Raw genomic sequence first — 17962 nt, forward strand, 5'->3', positions numbered from 1 at the left:
AATCTGAAAATGATCTCATTTAAGACTGTGCCATGTGTATCACAAACATTGGAAAATCCTTTTTTTGTTGTTTTAAAATGCACCAGCCTATAAATCAAAATAAGTTTCTTTAAGAAAAAGAAGAGCACTTGCCCTGTCTTTTGGTTGAACGGATGTGGTTGTACTGCTTTTAAGGTGCAGTTGTAGAAGAGAAAAACGGTCATTTGGCACTATATTAATGACAACGTTTTAATACTGGCACAAGCTAGAAACAGCCCACCGGGAGAATGACAGACGAAGAGCCACCAGCATCAGAGGTGGGAGCGCTGTTCCGTTCAGATGACACATTAACAGCTCGAAAAGACAAGGTTAAAAACGGTTTTGTGGAGACAGAGGAGAGTGGCTGTAAAACCATGTTTCTGTTTTCCAGACAGGTGTTAATTTTACTAGGCTTCATTAATACACAGGAGAGGAAGCATCTCCCAGGAAAGCAGCCACCGCTGAGCCAATCAACAAACGTGTCCCGCCGTCAATATACATGAGACTCTTTGTGACTCAGAATGTGGGTGCGGGAGGCCGAGCTGGTCGCGCTGCGGATCACCTCCATCCACCTAAGACCAGAGAATGAGAGGATAGTCAAGGGCCACTTCCTACAAACCTACACAGGTTTTTTTCTTGTAACAGCTCCACGATACTCATACTCGACAGTACCTCATCACTTACAAAAACAGCGTGATGCACTAGTGGCTGCTTTTGTAATGCGCCCTATTTTAGCAGGAGAGTTCTCGAATGAACTCTTCGTACCCCAGTAAACAAAAACAAGGCTAAGCGTTCCTCTCAGTGTTTCTGAGGAAGAGTTTGAGAACCACTGGCCTGGGTGCTCCTTCGGTAGAGCAGGGGAAGCGTCCCGGATGGAGGCGTCTTGCCTGGGTGATGCCGCAGCATGCTCCGTGTAAAGCAGGGGCGGGGGGTGGTTTCTTGCTCCCCTGCTCTCCCTCCTAATCTCTGCGGGGCGGCGACGTGCAGCTCATTTTATACATGTGAGTATTTGCAGTATTTCGGTGGTTCTCAGAAGCCCCAGTGGACGATGTCTGCAGATGTTTTTGGTCGTCACAACGGAGGGGGTCGGGGTGCTGCTGCACATCCACTAATGCACAGGACGGGGCTCCCCCCTCCCCCCACGGAATCACGTGGTCTCACAGGTCGCAGTGCGGAGGGTGAGAAAGCCAAGCTTCCTGCCTCCAAGGAACTAGCAGGGCTTTTTAAAAGAAATTCTCTAATCACGGGTCTTTTAGGATCTTGCCATCATAAGGCTCAAGGGTCCTTGCTACAGCAGCAGGAGCCTAGCTCTTGGAATCGGCCCCGGCTCAAATTTGAGAAGTTATCCCCTGGGCTCACTTTCCAAGCAGTGTATCTTAGGAAGTGCTGCTTGGGGGAGGCTTTGACCTGGGCTTTCCACCACTGTGCCGTTGCCACCCAACCACCATTCGTGGTGGGGTGCAGGCCCGACCCTGCGGGCCTCACGGCATTCGTGGGTAGCGAAGGAACACACTCCCATCCTACGGACAGCAGGCCCGGAGAGCCAATCCTCCCTAGTGGGCTGGTGACCACTGCTCTGGGCTGGTCTGTGGCCTGCAGACCCCCTGCCCCCAAAGATGGTGGTTTAACAGTGATGCCAGCTACAGGCTCCCAGTTCCTGGGGGCCCGCATTTCTACTGTAAATTGCAAGAACACTCGGTCAGATTTTACTTTGAAGATCACAGCTCCCGGGTCTCATTCTAGCACACAGGAAATCTTAAAAGGTAATCCTGAGAAGCACTAGGATCTGTTCCCTTCCTCGGGTGGGCTTCTGGCCTCGCACAGCTGGGCATATTCCAGCTAAATCATCCAGAGACGGGGGCGCCTGGGGGGACTCAGTGGGTTGAGTGTCTGCCTTCGGCTCAGGTCATGATCCCAGGGTCCTAGGATCGAGCCCTGCGTGGGGCTCCCTGCTTGTGACCTCTCCCCTAGCCCTCCCCTGCTTGTGACCTCTCTCTGTCATGTTCTAATAAAAGCACACTTGTTAGAGATTTAAAAGCACATCGTGTGTGTACACAGACTCGGCACTACAGGTTAAGGACTGATGTCATTCAACGGGTGACGGGTTAGCTGCTTTTGCTTCTCAGAACACAGGTGGATACGGGGGTCAGGCCGAGAGGACAGCCTGCCCCGTAAAGGTCAAGGCCACTTTGGAAGGAGTGCCCAGGCCTACGGATGGCAGTGAGTGGCCACTCCCAGAAGAGCCTGGTCCTCCAGGCTCACTTGGGAGGAAGGCGTGGCCGTCTCCCGCCAGGTCCTGGGCGGGCGGCATTACCTTTCAAACGTGTATTCGCTTTCAGCCCTGAAGTAGTACACGTGGGACTTGAAATGCAGCTTGAATACGTAGTCTTTGTGGATGTCCTCGGACTCCGAGGGGATGGTGAGCGAGTAGCCGAGCAGAGGCAGGCTGGCCAGGGGGTGATTGTCCTGGGCGGAGCGACAGAAAGCGGCTTGGCGGGGCTGGCCCTGAGCCTCGGGCGAAGTGCCCGCGTGGGTCCAGGCAGCGCCCAGGCGGCCCCCCCCACCCCCGACCCCGACCCCGGCCGCGCAGCACTGACCTGGTGAGACTTGTAGAAGAAGAGACAGAAGTTCGTGAACACCACCCACAGCTTCTGCCACCCGTTGCTGTTCTTGAATTTCCGCAGCAGATTCCCAGACAGCTGGTTCTGCAAGACAAGTCTGCCCGTGAGGGGCGCGGGCGGGGGGCACGGCTCGGGGGCTCCCTGCATCGGCCCGAGGGAGAGGGCCCGGCTCCTGGGGGTGCGCCCTCCGGGCCGGAGGGGTCCTCGTCTCCCCGTCGCCACCTCAGCTGCCGGGTGGCCCGGGTGGCCCGGGTGGGAGTGCGGCGCACATCCGGCCTCATCCACCGCACCTGCGGTCCGGCCCACAGTGCTGCGTCTCCTCCACGCCCCGGTTTCTGGTCCCAGACGGTGACCCCGGAGAGGCTCCAGGCCCCCGAGCGCCATCTAGTGGCCAGGACGCGGGCCGCCGTGGGATGCTCCGGCCTGGCCCCGGGGCTCCTGGGACTCCCCGCAGAGGAACAGGCGCCCCCCCCCACGGGCGTCCTGCTTGAACCCCTAGCTCCGGGGAGCGCCCAGGCGGCACGTCCTGAGCGCTAGGGTGGGACCCCGAGAAGGCCCGTCCGCATCGCTGACCAACCTCGTTACCAGGGAGACCGGAAGAGGCAGGAAACGACGATGGGGACAGCCCCACAACTTGGCGGTCACACGGGCAAACTACTACCGTATATAATTAAGAATCTGCCTGAGTCGCTTTATCCTATCCCTTGGTCTACTTCCAGGAAGCATTCCGTTCCCTGCGTGAGTGAGGTCCCGGTGGCGGGGGAGCAGGAGGCGGACGGCCCCTGCCCTGGAGACGCCGCGAACAGGCGGGCCAGGCACAGCGTCCCCCCCCAGGCGACCCCTGTATCAGGCGACCCCCCCCCCCCGTGTGCCACCCACCCTCGGGCAGAAAGGGACAGGACGACGGTGCTCTGAGTGCCAGGCAGGCGGGGGCAGTGTAGGCGCGGAGGGGAAGCTCCCCATCCCGGTCCCCGGGGCCCCGAGAGCCGCCGACGGCTCCACACCGCGCTGGGCACAGCGACCCAGTCCGGGCGGCCTCACAGGAAGGCTCGCGCCCGCGCCCGCCCCACCGCCCGAAGCTCGGAGTGGCCTGCTCTTTGGACTGCTCTTTCCTTGCCTCCCCCGTCCCAGCAGGCGCCGGGGTCCCCCCTGCGCTCCAGCACCCACTCCCGTTGGCTTCACTCGGGGACAGCTCCGTCCCCTTCCCAGGTCTCAGGGCCCCGAAGCCCTGCCGCCTCTCTCTGGGCACGTTCTCAAGAGGCGAAACCCACTGGGCAAAGGCTTAGGTCTGTGTCCAGCACGGGCCAGTCCTGCTGCCCTGACGGGCCACCACCGGGCTCGCTCCCCTGCACGGCGGCCTCCTCTCCTGGAGGCAGGCCTCTGTGCTCTGCCCTCTTCCCGGCTCCCATCGCTGCTCAGTCTTTATTCTGGATCAGACTACGTCCCCCCTCCCAGCCTGCCCCAAGATATGTTCAGATCCAAAGCCCAGGTACCTGGGATTAGCAGAAGTCAAAGATGAGATCCTGTTGGAGTAGGGTGGCCCTAAGGCACAACCAGTGTCCTGTTAGGAGGACACCTGAACACAGACACACAGGGATCCCTCCAAGGGGTGGACGCAGAGATTGGGGCGATATGTCTCTAAGGCAAGAAACACCAAAGAGCAGCGGCAAACATGGGAAGTGAGGGGTGGGGGGTCGGGGTGGAAGGGGTGGGACGGTGTCATGGCAGCCCAGGAAAGGCACAGACACCCCACTGCTGTGCCTTCCCCTGGTCCTCACCTGGATCCAGACTACCCGCCTCTCCCCAGGCCTCTGGCACCAGCCCCTCTGGTGTAAAACACAGGAAGGCTCCACAGGCCCTCCCAGCACTGGACCCCTGCTCCCCACATCTAATGTGGGCCTCCCCCGACCTCGTGCTCTCAGCTGGCCCACAACCTTTGGGTCGCACCCAGCTCATCCTCACATCCCCAATCCTCCTCTCCACCCGCAGGAGATAACCAGGGGAAGAGGGTCTATGTGGGGGGCTCAGGGGCAGCGGAGTCGGTGGGGAGGGGCTGCCTCCCTCTCTCCCTCACCCAGTGGGACCAGAGGGCCTGGGAGAAGGGGGATGGCCCATGCCTGGCACCCAAAGGCAGCCCACCACAGACACCAGACCAACACCATGTGCCCAAGGAAGGGGACCTGGCAAGGGCGGGGTCACCAGCTGGGGGATGGACAGCTAGTTCCTCGGGTATTTGACCTGCATTATTGCTTCCTTACACCCGCGGGCCGGGCACTCGCTGCCCTGCTCCAAGGGGCTGGAGCCTTCCGGACGGGCTCCGCAGGCCAAGCGGCAGAGTTGGGCTCTGAACAACCAGGGCTGGGCTGGCTTGTGGCCGGCCCTGCACACTCACCTGGCCCTGCACACTCACCTGACGCTGTAGACAAAGGACTGCCGCTGGGAGTCCCCGCAGGAGCTGGTCCTGCAGTGTCAGGGCCCCTAGGGCCTACCTGACTTAGGGCTTTGCGGCATTCTCGAATGGCCTAAGTGCTTCCAGGGCTAGCTTACCGACCTCCCATGCTTTGGCGGCCCTAACCACGTGCCGCAACAGTCAGTACAGAGTGAAGCAAAGAGCACTTCTCCCTCAGTGACGCCCTTCCTCAGGCTTCATCGGACCAGCTGGACAGGCCAGGCCTGATCGGGGGTATCCCTGTCAACCAGACGGCCACTGGTCCTTTCCTACTTCCTCCATCTGGAAAGATTTGCCCCCGTGTCTCAGAGAAATCTCTAGTTCTAAAGTGTGAAAGGAGGAAGGATGCTGAGTACAGAGGGCTGGGCAGAAGGACAAAGCCTGTCCCTGTGGGGTAGGAGGGAGGGGACAGTCATTGCTGGCCGACAGGGAGGCCTGGTGCAGCCGGGGGAGCCCTAGGCAGTGCGCCTGCACCTCTCATATGTGCTCATGAGATGTTTTCAGAAACAGGCATGGGCTTTAGGTCACCGCGTGGCAGGCAAGCAGTAAAAGCCACACTGTGGAACCCCAAAGGTCACTTCCAGAGACCAATCTCAGGCAACCCCCACGGACTGGCCATTGACAGACGCTTGGCACGTTCCCAACACCACTGTTTCAAAAAGCAAACCAGTCGCCATCCCTGGCTCACAGTCTCCAGTGACATGTTCTGGGCCCATGTAGGAATTCAGAAGTTTTCAGAGTTTAAGAAGATAACCCAGCGCCTCTGCTGGATGTCATCCAGGAGGCCCCACCTGGGGCAGCAGAGTCCAGCAGAGTCCAGATTGCACAGCAGAGTCCAGCACGATCGTGTGGCAGAGACCCAGGAGTTCCTCTGTGAACCACAGGCGACACGACCCCAGCCAGGCCCAGCTTCCCCGTGCCCCTGCCCTGCCACCTACCCCGGCACCTGGGTCCTGCTCGAGGTCACAGCTACCTGCCACCTGCAGCTCTCGCCCGCCCGCACAGTGGCCAGTGTCCACACGCCTGTACGCACAGGATACCCTCTGCCCCACGGCCAGCTCCCGGCCAGGAGAGATCACGGTCCCGGTGGCACGTACCTCCACGGCGACGCTGAAGTCCACCATGGAGACGCTGGTGTTGCGGTGCCAGCACACGTGCACCATGGTGTTGCCGCGGTGCGGGGCCTGGCGCTCCAGCGAGGTGCGTGAGGCGCTCAGGTCGTCCTCCGACTCCTGGTCCGCCACCGTGGCCTCATCTGGGGATTCTGCATGATGTGGCAAAAGGTGGTACTTTGGGTCTTTGCCTGCCGGGAAAAGGACCCCTTCCCAGACCCTCCCACGTGCCAAATGGGCCAGGATGGCAGGGGGCACCCACTTGGGCAGCCCCGTGCACCCCCCAAGCGGGAAGTCACACTAGCAGCCATCTCCTTGTCAGGGTCTGACCTCGGGTGGGGGGCATGTCCCGCCAGCCCCTCTGCCCGGGAGCCCCAAACACACCTGGGCACTGGGACCTGCGGTGCTCTCCCAGCACGGACGGCCTTCGTTCCTCTCCCTACTGCTGGCACACTACGTGACAAGTGGCGACGCTGGTCCCTGCTCTCTCACACTCTTCTAAGGGGTGTTTTACTTTTATGGAGTGCAAGTTCCTTGATTTTTAGTTTTATTAACACAAATGTCTATCCCCAATGGCCAAACTCTGGAAAGAGCCCAGATGTCTACTGATTGATGAACGGATAAAGAAGATGTGGACTGTTACTCAGCCATCAAAAAGAATGGAATCTTTCCATGTGCAATGACGCGGATGAACCCAGGGGGTATTATGCTCAAGTGAAAGAAGTCAGAGAAAGACAAATACCATATGACCTCACTCATATGTGGAATTCAAGAAACAAAAGAGATGAACATAGGGGAAGGGAGAAAAAAGAGGGAGACAAAACATATGAGAACTGGGATGGGGGAGGTGGCAGGCGTGGGCTCGATAAGGGATGGGCACTCAGGAGGGCGCTGGAGATTAGCACTGGGTGTCGTATCTAAGTGATGAAACACTGAATTCTACTCCTGAAACCAATATTGTACTATATGTTAACTAGAATTTAAATAAAAATTTGCAAGAAAAAAGCACATATGAGGATAAAAGGACACATCAAATTGATAACAGAATCTATATTAAAGTGCTTGGATTATAGGGACTTCTTTTTTCTATTTTGTAAACTTCCACGGACATGATTTTGTATATATGTAATAAAGATTCAGAAATAAAAAAAATAAACACAAATGTCAACCACAGATATGGGGTGTCCCCGGTAGGGTGACTTTTACATGCCACGGGCTGTCCTCCCTCCGTAAGCCAGAGCTGTCCCGCCCCGCCACGGCTGACTCCTGGAGGTGACGCGCCTGTGCCGCACCAGGAAGGATCCTTCCCACCCAACACTTACTGTTGTCAGGGGGGCTGCTGGCAAGGAACTCGGGAGTGGGGCCGCTACTTTTCTCTGCCAAATCAATGGCCATTTGTATATCCTCAACCCACTTTTCCATCTCGGACCTAGAGCTGAAGACACGGACGGCAGGTTTTCAGATCACAGCAGGGAAAAGGGTGAACAGGTGAGAGGTCGGGCGTCCGCGTTACCTGGCCGCCACGATGATGGACTGCCGCTGGCCCCGGAGGGTCAGGCAGTGGGGCACGCCCCACTCATCCTCGCTTTCCTCGATCTGTGGGACGAGTGTGCATAACGTTACTGCCAAGGAGCAAGTGAGACACAACAGTGCGTTTTCAAACATTCACTACACTGGCCACGGCTCAGAAGAGCCACGTAGAAAAATCACAATCAGAAAGCTGAAAGAAGGTCAAAATGCGCTGGATTTTTTTTTTTTCTTTTTGGCAGAGCCTGTAAACTTTCCTCTATCCAGTGACTGAGGAGACAGTGAGTCTAAGCCAGGGAAGAAGATCCCATGCAGACTGGCATCCTGCCTGCAGTCACAGAGACCTGCCCACTGGGGAGGCAAGTCTTTGGGGGCCGACAGGTGGCTCCTCGCTCTGGGGATGGGTCCTACCTCTCCCTGTGGAAGGTGACAACTGTCTTTCAGGGGTCCTGGGGGCCAGGCATGGAGCAGTGAGAGGCAAACTCCTACCTCATGCCACATCAGCTTGCTTCCTCACTTGATTTTAGAAGGAAGTTACCCGTACATCTCCTGCACGGGAAGAGCAGTGTCCCGAGCCCCTCTCGGGGTGCCCGGGCAGGGCCGAAGGTGCCTGGTAACGACCTTTCTTCTCTTTCCTCAATGTCACAGACTCCTGCTCCCTTTAGCCTGGTGTGCCAACTGCTGGCTGCCCACAGGGAGGGCCCCCCGACCTGGTGCCCACGGCGCGTACTCACGGTCATGCCGTAGAGCGGGAGCTGCCCGTGGACTTTAAACTGATTCGAGGCCGTCAGCCCCCTGCTCGTGTACAGCAAGACGTCGTTGAACTAGAGGAGCAAGGACAAGCGTGGGTGAGATGGACAGGCGCCAGGGACACGACGGGTGCAGAAAGTGTGTATTTAGAATCCCGCACGGCTGCTCATCCATCGATCGCAGCATCTCCAGGCTGAGCCACTCGGGCCGCTCCTCCTGCCCTCCGGGTGCCCTGTGTGACCCCACCGGTCACACCTCACAGGACAGACCGACAGCTCCCGGCACTCACCAGGAAAAACATGCGCTGCTGGAGCCCCTTGCCGGAGAGCTTGCTGAGGCTGCCCAGGCGGATGAACTCCTGCGGAGGAAGGAGACCGGAGGTTGGTGGGGGGTGCAGGCCTGGGGCACCCTGGAGATGCCGGCGGCCTTGTGCCGGGCTCCCTCTCGGGGTGAGAACCACAGCCTTCCTGGTTAGCGTCCCCTGAACACTGTGCTCAGCCGCCTCTCAGCTCCTGTCCCTCCCAGGAAGCCGGCGGGGACTCTGAGGACTCTGGTCACCTGTGCTCGGGCCTGGACAGCGTGCCTGGGGGTCCAAGGCCCTGCCGGTTTCCGCTGCCAGGGAGTGGCAGGACCATGGCCACAGACAGGGTGGCTGCAGGGCCCTGGGATGGGACAAGCCTGTAGTGGGGTACTGGGGATCCAGGGACGCTCCCTGATGCACAGCTCCGGTTCCAGAAACAAGTAACTGCTCTAGGACAAAGCAAGAAGCCAACATGTCTAATTCCTCCTCCCAGATAAGCAAACTACCGAGGGCACGGGGCATTCAGGGAATTAACAAAAAACAAAACAAAAACAACTGGGATGCCTGGGCGGCTCAGTGTTGAGCATCTGCCTTAAGCTCAGGGCGTGATCCCGGGGTCCTGGGATAGACGGGCTCCCCGTAGGGAGCCTGCTTCTCCCTCTGCCCACGTCTCTGCCGCTCTGTGTCTCTCATGAATAAATACAATCTTTAAAATAAACAAAATTAAAAAACCCCCACAAAACTATCATTTTTAAAAATTGTGGTAAAATACACATAAAAATGACCATTTGTAGGGATCCCTGGGTGGCTCAGCAGTTTAGCGCCGCCTTTGGCCCAGGGCATGATCCTGGGGACCCAGGACCAAGTCCCATGTCAGGCTCCCTGCATGGAGCCTACTTCTCCCTCTGCCTGTGTCTCTGCCTCTCTCTTTGTGTCTCTCATGAACAAATAAAATCTTTTTCTAAAAAAAAAAAAAAAAAAAAAAAAGACCATTTGTGACCTTTAGTGTATTCAGAGAGTGTATGCATTTCGAACTAGCTAGGTCTGGAGATTTTCATCACCGGAAAGGAAACCCCGTGCCCATTCAACGGTCACTCCCCACACTCCCCTTTCCCTAAGCACCTGGCCCCCACCAATCTGTTTTCTCTATGGATTCGCCCATTCCGGATATTTCCAATAAATCGAATCTTGTCGAATGTGACCTTTTGTGTCTGGCTTCAGGTTTCATCCACAGCGTGGTATGTATTGGAACTCTCTTCCTTCCCGGGGCTGTTTCACTGTATGGATACAGCACAGTGTGAAAACCCACTCATCTGAGGGTGGACACTTGGGCTTTTCCCCTACTGGCTACTGTGGACAGTGTTCCTATGGACATTCACATTCAAGTTTTTGTTTGAACACTTGTTTTCTGTTCTTCTGGGTATATACAGAGGAGGGCAATTGCTGGGTCCTATGGAAGTTCTATGGTTGACTTATAAAGGAACCACCAAACTTCTCCATCATGCTGCTTCTGAAACAAGGCTGCAAGTTCATTAACATTTTTCACATTCCTCCCGTAGAGGTGGGGTCTCTCTCTCTCTCTGCTTCCTGTGGATGGGGGTGCACGGTGACTGATTTGACCAGTGGAGTGTGGAACTGACACTACAGGACTTCCAAGACTAGGTCACAAAACCACATGTAGCCTCCACTTTGTCCCTGGGAACATGTGCTCTTGGAACCCTGAGTGGCACACAGCAGCAAGACCACCCCGGACCCAGGGCCAGCCTCCAGATGTCCCGGCCAGATATCAGTCTTGGACCCTCCAGGCCACCCATCTGGGACTCCTGTCAATGCCACAGGGAGCAGAAGAATCACCCAGCTGAACCCTGCCCCATTCCTGAATTGCACAACATGACCTATACTGACAAGCTGTTGTCAGCTACCAAGTGTCGTAGTTTGCTATGTTATCAACAGACTTCTAGAAGAGCCGCCACAAGGTTTTTCTGTGCTTGTGGCAGCTACTGAGCCAAGGACTCAGCAATTCACTTGATTTTATAGACTTTTGCACAGCCTGACTCAACTCTTTGTCTTCTTATGATATGTGGAGCAAAGACTGTTGTCTGCTGGCAATCTCACGGACATGTTTTGGGAACCAACAAAGGAACATACAGTGAATCCTATGCAGGACCTCAGGATGGATGCTATCAGACCTCAACTATGCAATCCGAGGAGATGATGTCCCAGAAGACATCACTGCCAGACAGCCGAGGATGGGACCGGGACTCTACCCTGCTGCGCTCACCTGGCACAGCTAGAACACATGCGTTTTCTAACAAATCTGAGGGAGCTCAGAACTGCTCTCTGTGGGGGAGATGAGGTGCCCTGAGCCACACACTGCAAGAACACAAGGGAGCACTGCCTGTGTTCTGGGGGGGCTTCCGAGGCAGGGAACGGAAGGGCTGCGGACGCAACCATCAATGTGTGAGGCTGGAGATGAACACATCTCGTGCCTAGATTTTGCTTTTAAAACCACAGAAGAGGGGCAGGGAAGGCCCCTAATATCCTAAGAGCAAGCTGCTTCCTTCTGGGGGGGAATCTAGCCCACACCTCTTGAGTTTTAACCTAAAGAACCTCACCCACCTCCAGTCCTGCTTCCTTTCTGAATGTGCTCCTATAACAGGAAGGCCAGCCCAGGAAAAGCTCGCCCTCAGTCACACAGTCCTCAGGATCAACAGGGTGAGGGGGGCTGATGCAGGCCAAAGTGTGCAGTGGCCTCTATGCCTCAGGGAGAAATCCTGGCCTCCAGGATGTGATACTATCTCAGACTGACCCGGGCAGGGAAGGTGAGCAGGATCAGGCCATGCCAGGAATTAACACTGCATGTAGCTGAGTGGGCAGCTCCAAAATTATCTGCTTACCTTTCAATCTCAATTTTTAAAATTTCTATATTTCGTCCTACCCATTAGGTTATTTGATAATTTAATTAATGATCATCAATTAGCTTTGGCATATGGAATACCCCATCATAGGACCCGTTCCTCTTAGGGCCGTGATTCCCTTCTTCCCATTTTATTCAGGGTGGGCTTGAGGCTGGTTGATGAACAAAAGAAGATGGATATAAAGTAGTTAGTAACCAGCACCCCAATTCCTACTTCACTTTTGTAAGTAATAATGACCTCTTTTTATTTAGCACATGGTTTGTGCCTGACATCTGCTGGATGCTTATATTAGCTCCATACGTGAGTCCTGTAAGGTCAGTATTTTCATCCTCATTTTTCAGATAAAGAAACGAAGGAGCAACATGATCTAGACATTTGCCCAAGATCAGTGAGTGGCATAACCCATATTTAGCTAACTGCCTTCCACAATGTTGTGCTATGAGTCACTGACATTATAGTAAGTCGAGACTTAATCCCTTTCAAAGAACTATAGGTGGGGGAAGGAGAAAAAATGTCACATTTGTTGTGTTATTTTTATACATTAAATCTCGTTTGATCCTTATGGCCTACAAGGGAGAACATACGATGCCCATGTTACAGAAAGAACTTTCTGGTTGGTCAAACACCCAGCTCTGGTGCAGCCAGAACCTGAACCTAGGGCCTCCTGCTCCAATCTGCTCCTCTTTTTGTAGCATCATGGGAACCTTTCCTCAAAATAAGAAATTCTTTACAGATGGTCTGTTTGCCACGTAGCGTAAAAGGCTACACATTTTAGGATATCCAAAGTTAGGAGAAAATCACATTGACGCTGCCGGCCTTTACCAAGGTCTCCATGTGGAAGGGTAAACGTGGTTATTGTGTGCTGAGGCTTGTCAGAACCTTCTCACCAGCGAAGCTGAAGCAAGCCCCAGCTCTTCATTTCCACCCAGCATTTACCACATACACCTCTTCTGACAATCTTTTGCAATTAGTTTTTCTGTCAGTCTTGTCATCAGGCTCCCTGTCAGAAAGACCCAAATCTAGGAGAGGTTCCTTTGTCTTCCCTATGTTACAGGCTTTTAAAAGTTTCCAGGGCAGCTGCCTGGTGGATAAGACAGAAAGCCCCTAGTATACCAGTCACAGCACCTGTCTGAAGATTAGGGAGATGTAAGGGTAGATAGCTCAGATCATGATCTCGAGGTCATGAGGTCGAGCCCCGTGTTGGGCTGTTTGCTCAGTGAGGAGTCTCCTTGAGATCCTCTTTCTCTCCCTCTGCCCCTCTCCCTGTTCACGAGTGTGTGTATATGTTCTCTCTTGCTTGCTCTCTCTCAAAAAACAAAAACAAATAACAAAAAAAACCCAGTAACGCAGATATGCAGAAGACCAAAGATGCTAAAATTTGAGCCTGGCTGACATATACTTTGAAATGGGGGGTGGGGGTGGGGCTCTAGGGGCAAAAATCTCATAGAGAAAGTTGATGTATTGTATCGCCTAATATTTTTGATCTCTGGACAATGATTGCTTCCAAGGAAAAGAGCTGAAAGCAGCAGGCCACCGTGTGTTTTCACATTCCCCCCTGCCCTGGAAGACGCGTGTGTGTGCGCAGCGAGGCCCTGCTTCACCGTGAGTGACATACATTTCTGAAGCACAGGGTAGGTGAAGGTTAACAGCTTAAGTGAATGTGCATCTCTCCTGGAACCACGTTTTGGCTAAGACGTTCTTTTAATTCTAAGTTAATATCATATTATATATAGAAAATTGCATCCTTCAAAATTTTTTTTCATATTTACATGGGAATTTATGTACTTTTGGGCACTCATCTTGGGCCTTTATATCATCATTTTACCAAACTGTTTAAAAAAAAATTGGCTTCCTTTCCTTGGCTTCCATTTTCATTTACCCAACTTAAAAAAAGTAAAATTTTTTACTTAAAAAATAAAATAAGCTATCTCAAATGCTCCCAGAACACGGGAGGGAAACAGCAAATTAGCAAATCAACTGGTAAGGAGAAAAAGTAGAATAGAAGGTCAAAGGCTTGCTTTATCTCCTAACAAAATTTTTGACTCATGCTGTCATGTTCAAATCTTCCCAGTTGCCTCGCAGCTGGAAGGAAGCCACATCCCTTAGGAAGAAGGGGTCTTAAACGGGAGAGTCCATATTCAAAAGGTTCAAATTTAAGTCACTTAAACATCGCCTTTCTGGTTTGGCCTCCAGCAGCTGCTTACCCTTCCTGGAATCACAAGATTGTCGATGCCAATCAAGTCTTTCTTGAGTTCATGCAGCTTCTGGAAATTCTCCATCTTGATCATCGTACCGTGAAGCTGTGCCACCATCTCAGTAATCTCTGCCAGAGCAGCTAACGAGAAGAACAGATGCAGAAACTTGCAGCATGAATGGCAGACAAGGGTCTTTCCCCCCCTCCAGGGTCATATCCTCCAGTAGCTAAATTGAGTTAGGAGCCATCCTCCTAGGGAAAACACTGCTATTCCTAAATAAAAATTTCTCACAAAAATTTGCAGTATATGGGGATCCCTGGGTGGCTCAGCGGTTTAGCGCTTGCCTTTGGCCCAGGGCGCGATCCTGGAGACCCGGGATCGAATCCCACATCGGGCTCCCAGCATGGAGCCTGCTTCTCCCTCCCTCCTGTGTCTCTGTCTCTGCCTCTCTCTCTCTCTGTGTGTCTATCATAAATAAACAAACAAACAAACAAACAAACAAACAAACTTTTAAAAAAATTTGCAGTATGTACTTCTTTGCTTTCCTTGACTTTCCCAAAACCATTTGGAAAATGTAAATGGCCGCTTCCGTAGCTACGTGGTGGACAGCTGTCCTTCAGCTAGAATCCACTTGTAGGGAAATAAGCAGCAGGGGACCTGGAATTTTGTCCCTGGAGCAGAGGTTCCTACCCACTTCCTGTTACCTGGAAAGAACAGAGCATAGGGAGGCCACAGAAAAATCTGGGGCAAAGGAGGGATCCTTCTGTGGGAGGGTCTCGTCGATCGTGTGATACTTTGGGGCACCTGACATTCCAGCCCAGCCCAGTTCTTCCTTCTGCAGAAATCATACTGTTTACCAAGATGACTACAAAGAATAACTGCAAAAGGCAACTTTATTCTGCAGGATGGGCACATCTCCCCTACACTGTACAAATCTGATATGGAAAAAGACCTGATGCCCAATTAGTACAAGTTTAGGTAACATGTAAATCCACAGCAGCTGAGCATCTAGGTATTTTCATCAGGAAATATTTGTCAACTGGGATGCCTGGGTGGCACAGCTGATTAAGTGTCTGACTTGTGGTTTTGGCTCAGGTCGTGATCCCAGGATCCTGGGGTTGAGCCCCATAATGGGCTCCCTGCTCAGCGGGGAGTCTGCTTCTCCCTCTCCCTCTGCCCACTCATGTGTGTTCTCTCTCAAATAATAAAAAAAAAATATATATATATATATATATACACACATATATATATAAGATTTGTCTACATATCCTAGATACCAAAGGAGTGATTTTTCTGCAAAAAGCTCAAGTTCATCCCACTTCCCTCCTTAAAACCCTCCCTGTCTTCTCTTTGTTCTTCCTTATAGTCTTGTAGGTTTATGAGACCCCACGGGATCTGGTCTCTGCTTACTTTGCTAATCTCCTTTCTACTGCTCTATGTGTTCTACACAGAACTAATACTTTCTGGAATGTTCCATAGTCTTTGTCCCCTTTGGACCTCTGTATGTGCTGTTCCTATCTCTATACTCCATACCCTCCCCTCATCCAGGAAAACTCCTATATTTTATGTTAGATCTAAACTAAAAACAACTTTTCCCTCAGAAAGCTCCCTCCAAGCCCAGAAGGCTGGGTCAGGTCACAGGTCAATCACTGCCCAGGTGTCCTGCCCTCTGTATCTACTAGTGGGTCCTATGAGTGGGGGCTATATCCGTGTCATTCTGTCTCATACGCTTGGTACATAAGCAGGTCCTCAATGCATACCTATTGCACGAGTGACTGGCCGGGGCCCAGATCATGAAAAGTTTCGACTATAATCTGAGGGAATCAGGTGTCATCCAGGTTTTAAGCAAATAAGTAAGAGGTGCATTTAGAAAAAGAGGACACAGATGGGAGGTGTTTATAGTACTTTAGGAGAGGGGCACCTGGGTGGCTCAGTGGTTGAGCATTTGCCTTCAGCTCAGGGCATGATCCTGGAGTCCTGGGATCAAGTCCCGCATCAGGATCCCCACACTGAGCCTGCTTCTTGCTCTGCCTATGTCTCTGCCATTCTCTCTCATGAATAAATAAATAAAATCTTTTTTTTTTTTTAAAAGATACTTACTGTTGTTGTAGTTGTTGGTTGTTAAATGAGTAAATGTGTTAATATTAGTAAGATACCTGGCACAGTACCTGATCTGTTGCTGAGTGAACAGCAGTGGGTAATATCATCATGAAAATAGGACAGGATGGTCAAGAACATGGGTTCTTGCTCCAAGCCTATATATGGGTTTAGGCTCCAAGTTATTTGCCTTCCAGCTGTGTGACTCTGGGAATACTTCTCAACCTCTTTGGTCTCAGCAGCCCCTATATGCAAAATGAGCTCTCCCTTGCCTTATAGGCCAGTCATGAATATTAGGAATCAACAGAGGTCAAGTGCTTCTTAAGGTGACGGGCACATTACAAACGCCCAGCAGCAATTAGCAGCAGTACTTACTCGAGGCCATTTTCCGTAGCCAGTCCAAGAAGGGAGTGATGAGTTTCAACTGTGTAGGTAGAGGAATGCTTCCTGGAGGGGGCTGATTCTTTTTTCTTTTTCTTTTTTTAAGTTTTTATTTATTTATTCATGAGAGAGAGAGACAGAGACAGAGACACGGGCAGAGAGAGAAGCAGCTCCATGCAGGGAGCCCAACGTGGGACTCGATCCCGGGTCTCCAGGATCACGCCCTGGGCTGAAGGCAGTGCCAAACCGCTGAGCCACCCGTGCTGCCCGGAGGGGGCTGATTCTAAGGCTGATTCCACCCAAGATCGAAGGAGAGGAGAGGTCTAATGACCCTCATCACTTCCGTTATGGAAAGACCAAGAGTTAACAGAAGACATGTGACCAGATGCTAAAAAGAACGGAGCCTGCCCCATGTGCCGCCGAGCACCTGGGACCCAGGTCTCAGCCCACCCGCCCCGCCAGGCCCCGGCCCCCGGCTCACCCCGGCAGTCCCTGAAGTCCGGGTGGCTGGGCGGGTGGTGCTTGCACAGCCGCTCTAGGACCTGCTTGTAGTGCATGAGCCGGTGCAGCGGGCGCAGCAGGAAGGTGTTGAGCGGCAGGTAGCACACCTTCTGCAGCTCGAAGTCTCTGCACAAGTTCTCCAGCCGCCGTGAGCTCCTGATGCCCGTCTCCAGCGCCTCCAGAGCCTCGCTGTGCTTCCACAGGTGGGCCGCCAGTTGCTGGGCGGGGAGAGGGGGCGAAAGACAAGCGTACCTGCGTTCTACCCAGTCTGACTCTCCGAAACGAAGATCGCCTTGGCTTTATGGCTTCATTTCATTCTATTTCCTAGTTTCCCATTTCACTCTTTATTTCAGAATTTTAATTAGGTTCTTGGGATGAAAGCAAAAAGCTCTATTAAAGCATTAAGCAGCTGAAAATACTTAGGGTTTTGGAGCAGGATGTGTATGTATAATATTAGAGGTGAGACTGGCAAACTGAGGGGGTACAGATAAGCAGGAGCTCCTTCAGCGGGCCTGTGGTCATCTTCTAACTGTCGCCAGATGACAAATAAGTAGACCCGTTCAGTAAATGTCATACAGTTACCACTGTGCATCTGTTTAACTCACCCCTTTTGCTTATCAGTAAATATCCGCCTTGAGCTACTGACTCTGCTCCAACCCAGAGCGCTGGGTGAGAATTACGCACGGACCCTCCTCTACTGGGGTCTGACAAAGATGCTTCACTTGACCAACCTTTCTTCAGGTTCCTGAACCTTTTCCTTGATCTGTGAACTTCCTTATTGAAAGACAGTTTTAGTAAAAGCCCTGCTAAGTCAACCTAACCAGAACTGGATGTCTGGTCACCCTTGACATTGGGTTCCTCATCTCTCATCATCCCCAGATGATGTCAGATCACCCTGTCTTCAGCAAAGAAGGCTGTCAGGCTGGTTTGGCCAGAGCTTGACTTACCCCTGATGTTTCCTGGTCATATGTTTTCACCCTCTGACCCTGCCCCCTTGGCTAGAAATCCCCGCTGTCTGCGCTGTATTCAGAGTTGAGACCAGTCTCTCCCCCACTGAAAACCCCACCGCAGTGGACCTGCGGACCTACCTCA

General features: G+C 52.9%; 1 protein-coding gene across 7 annotated transcripts in view; it reads right to left on the reverse strand.

Moving 5' to 3' along the window:
* Positions 1–214: 214 nt before the first annotated feature.
* FARP1 (FERM, ARH/RhoGEF and pleckstrin domain protein 1) overlaps positions 215–17962 on the reverse strand; it is a 288608-nt gene continuing 270860 nt past the window's right edge. For all 7 annotated transcript variants that reach the window (XM_077855140.1, XM_077855134.1, XM_077855139.1 and 4 more), the window contains 10 exons: positions 16851–17088; positions 13901–14031; positions 8767–8835; positions 8462–8551; positions 7714–7796; positions 7523–7635; positions 6186–6352; positions 2616–2723; positions 2333–2484; positions 215–590 (listed from right to left, as the gene is read on the reverse strand). In XM_077855140.1, the coding sequence (XP_077711266.1) occupies positions 509–590; positions 2333–2484; positions 2616–2723; positions 6186–6352; positions 7523–7635; positions 7714–7796; positions 8462–8551; positions 8767–8835; positions 13901–14031; positions 16851–17088 (1233 nt within the window). In that variant the 3' untranslated portion in view covers positions 215–508. The remainder of the gene's footprint in view (positions 591–2332; positions 2485–2615; positions 2724–6185; positions 6353–7522; positions 7636–7713; positions 7797–8461; positions 8552–8766; positions 8836–13900; positions 14032–16850; positions 17089–17962) is intronic.

The sequence above is a fragment of the Canis aureus genome, chromosome 17 (assembly GCF_053574225.1).
Source record: "Canis aureus isolate CA01 chromosome 17, VMU_Caureus_v.1.0, whole genome shotgun sequence".
Classification (NCBI taxonomy): Eukaryota; Metazoa; Chordata; class Mammalia; order Carnivora; family Canidae; genus Canis; species Canis aureus.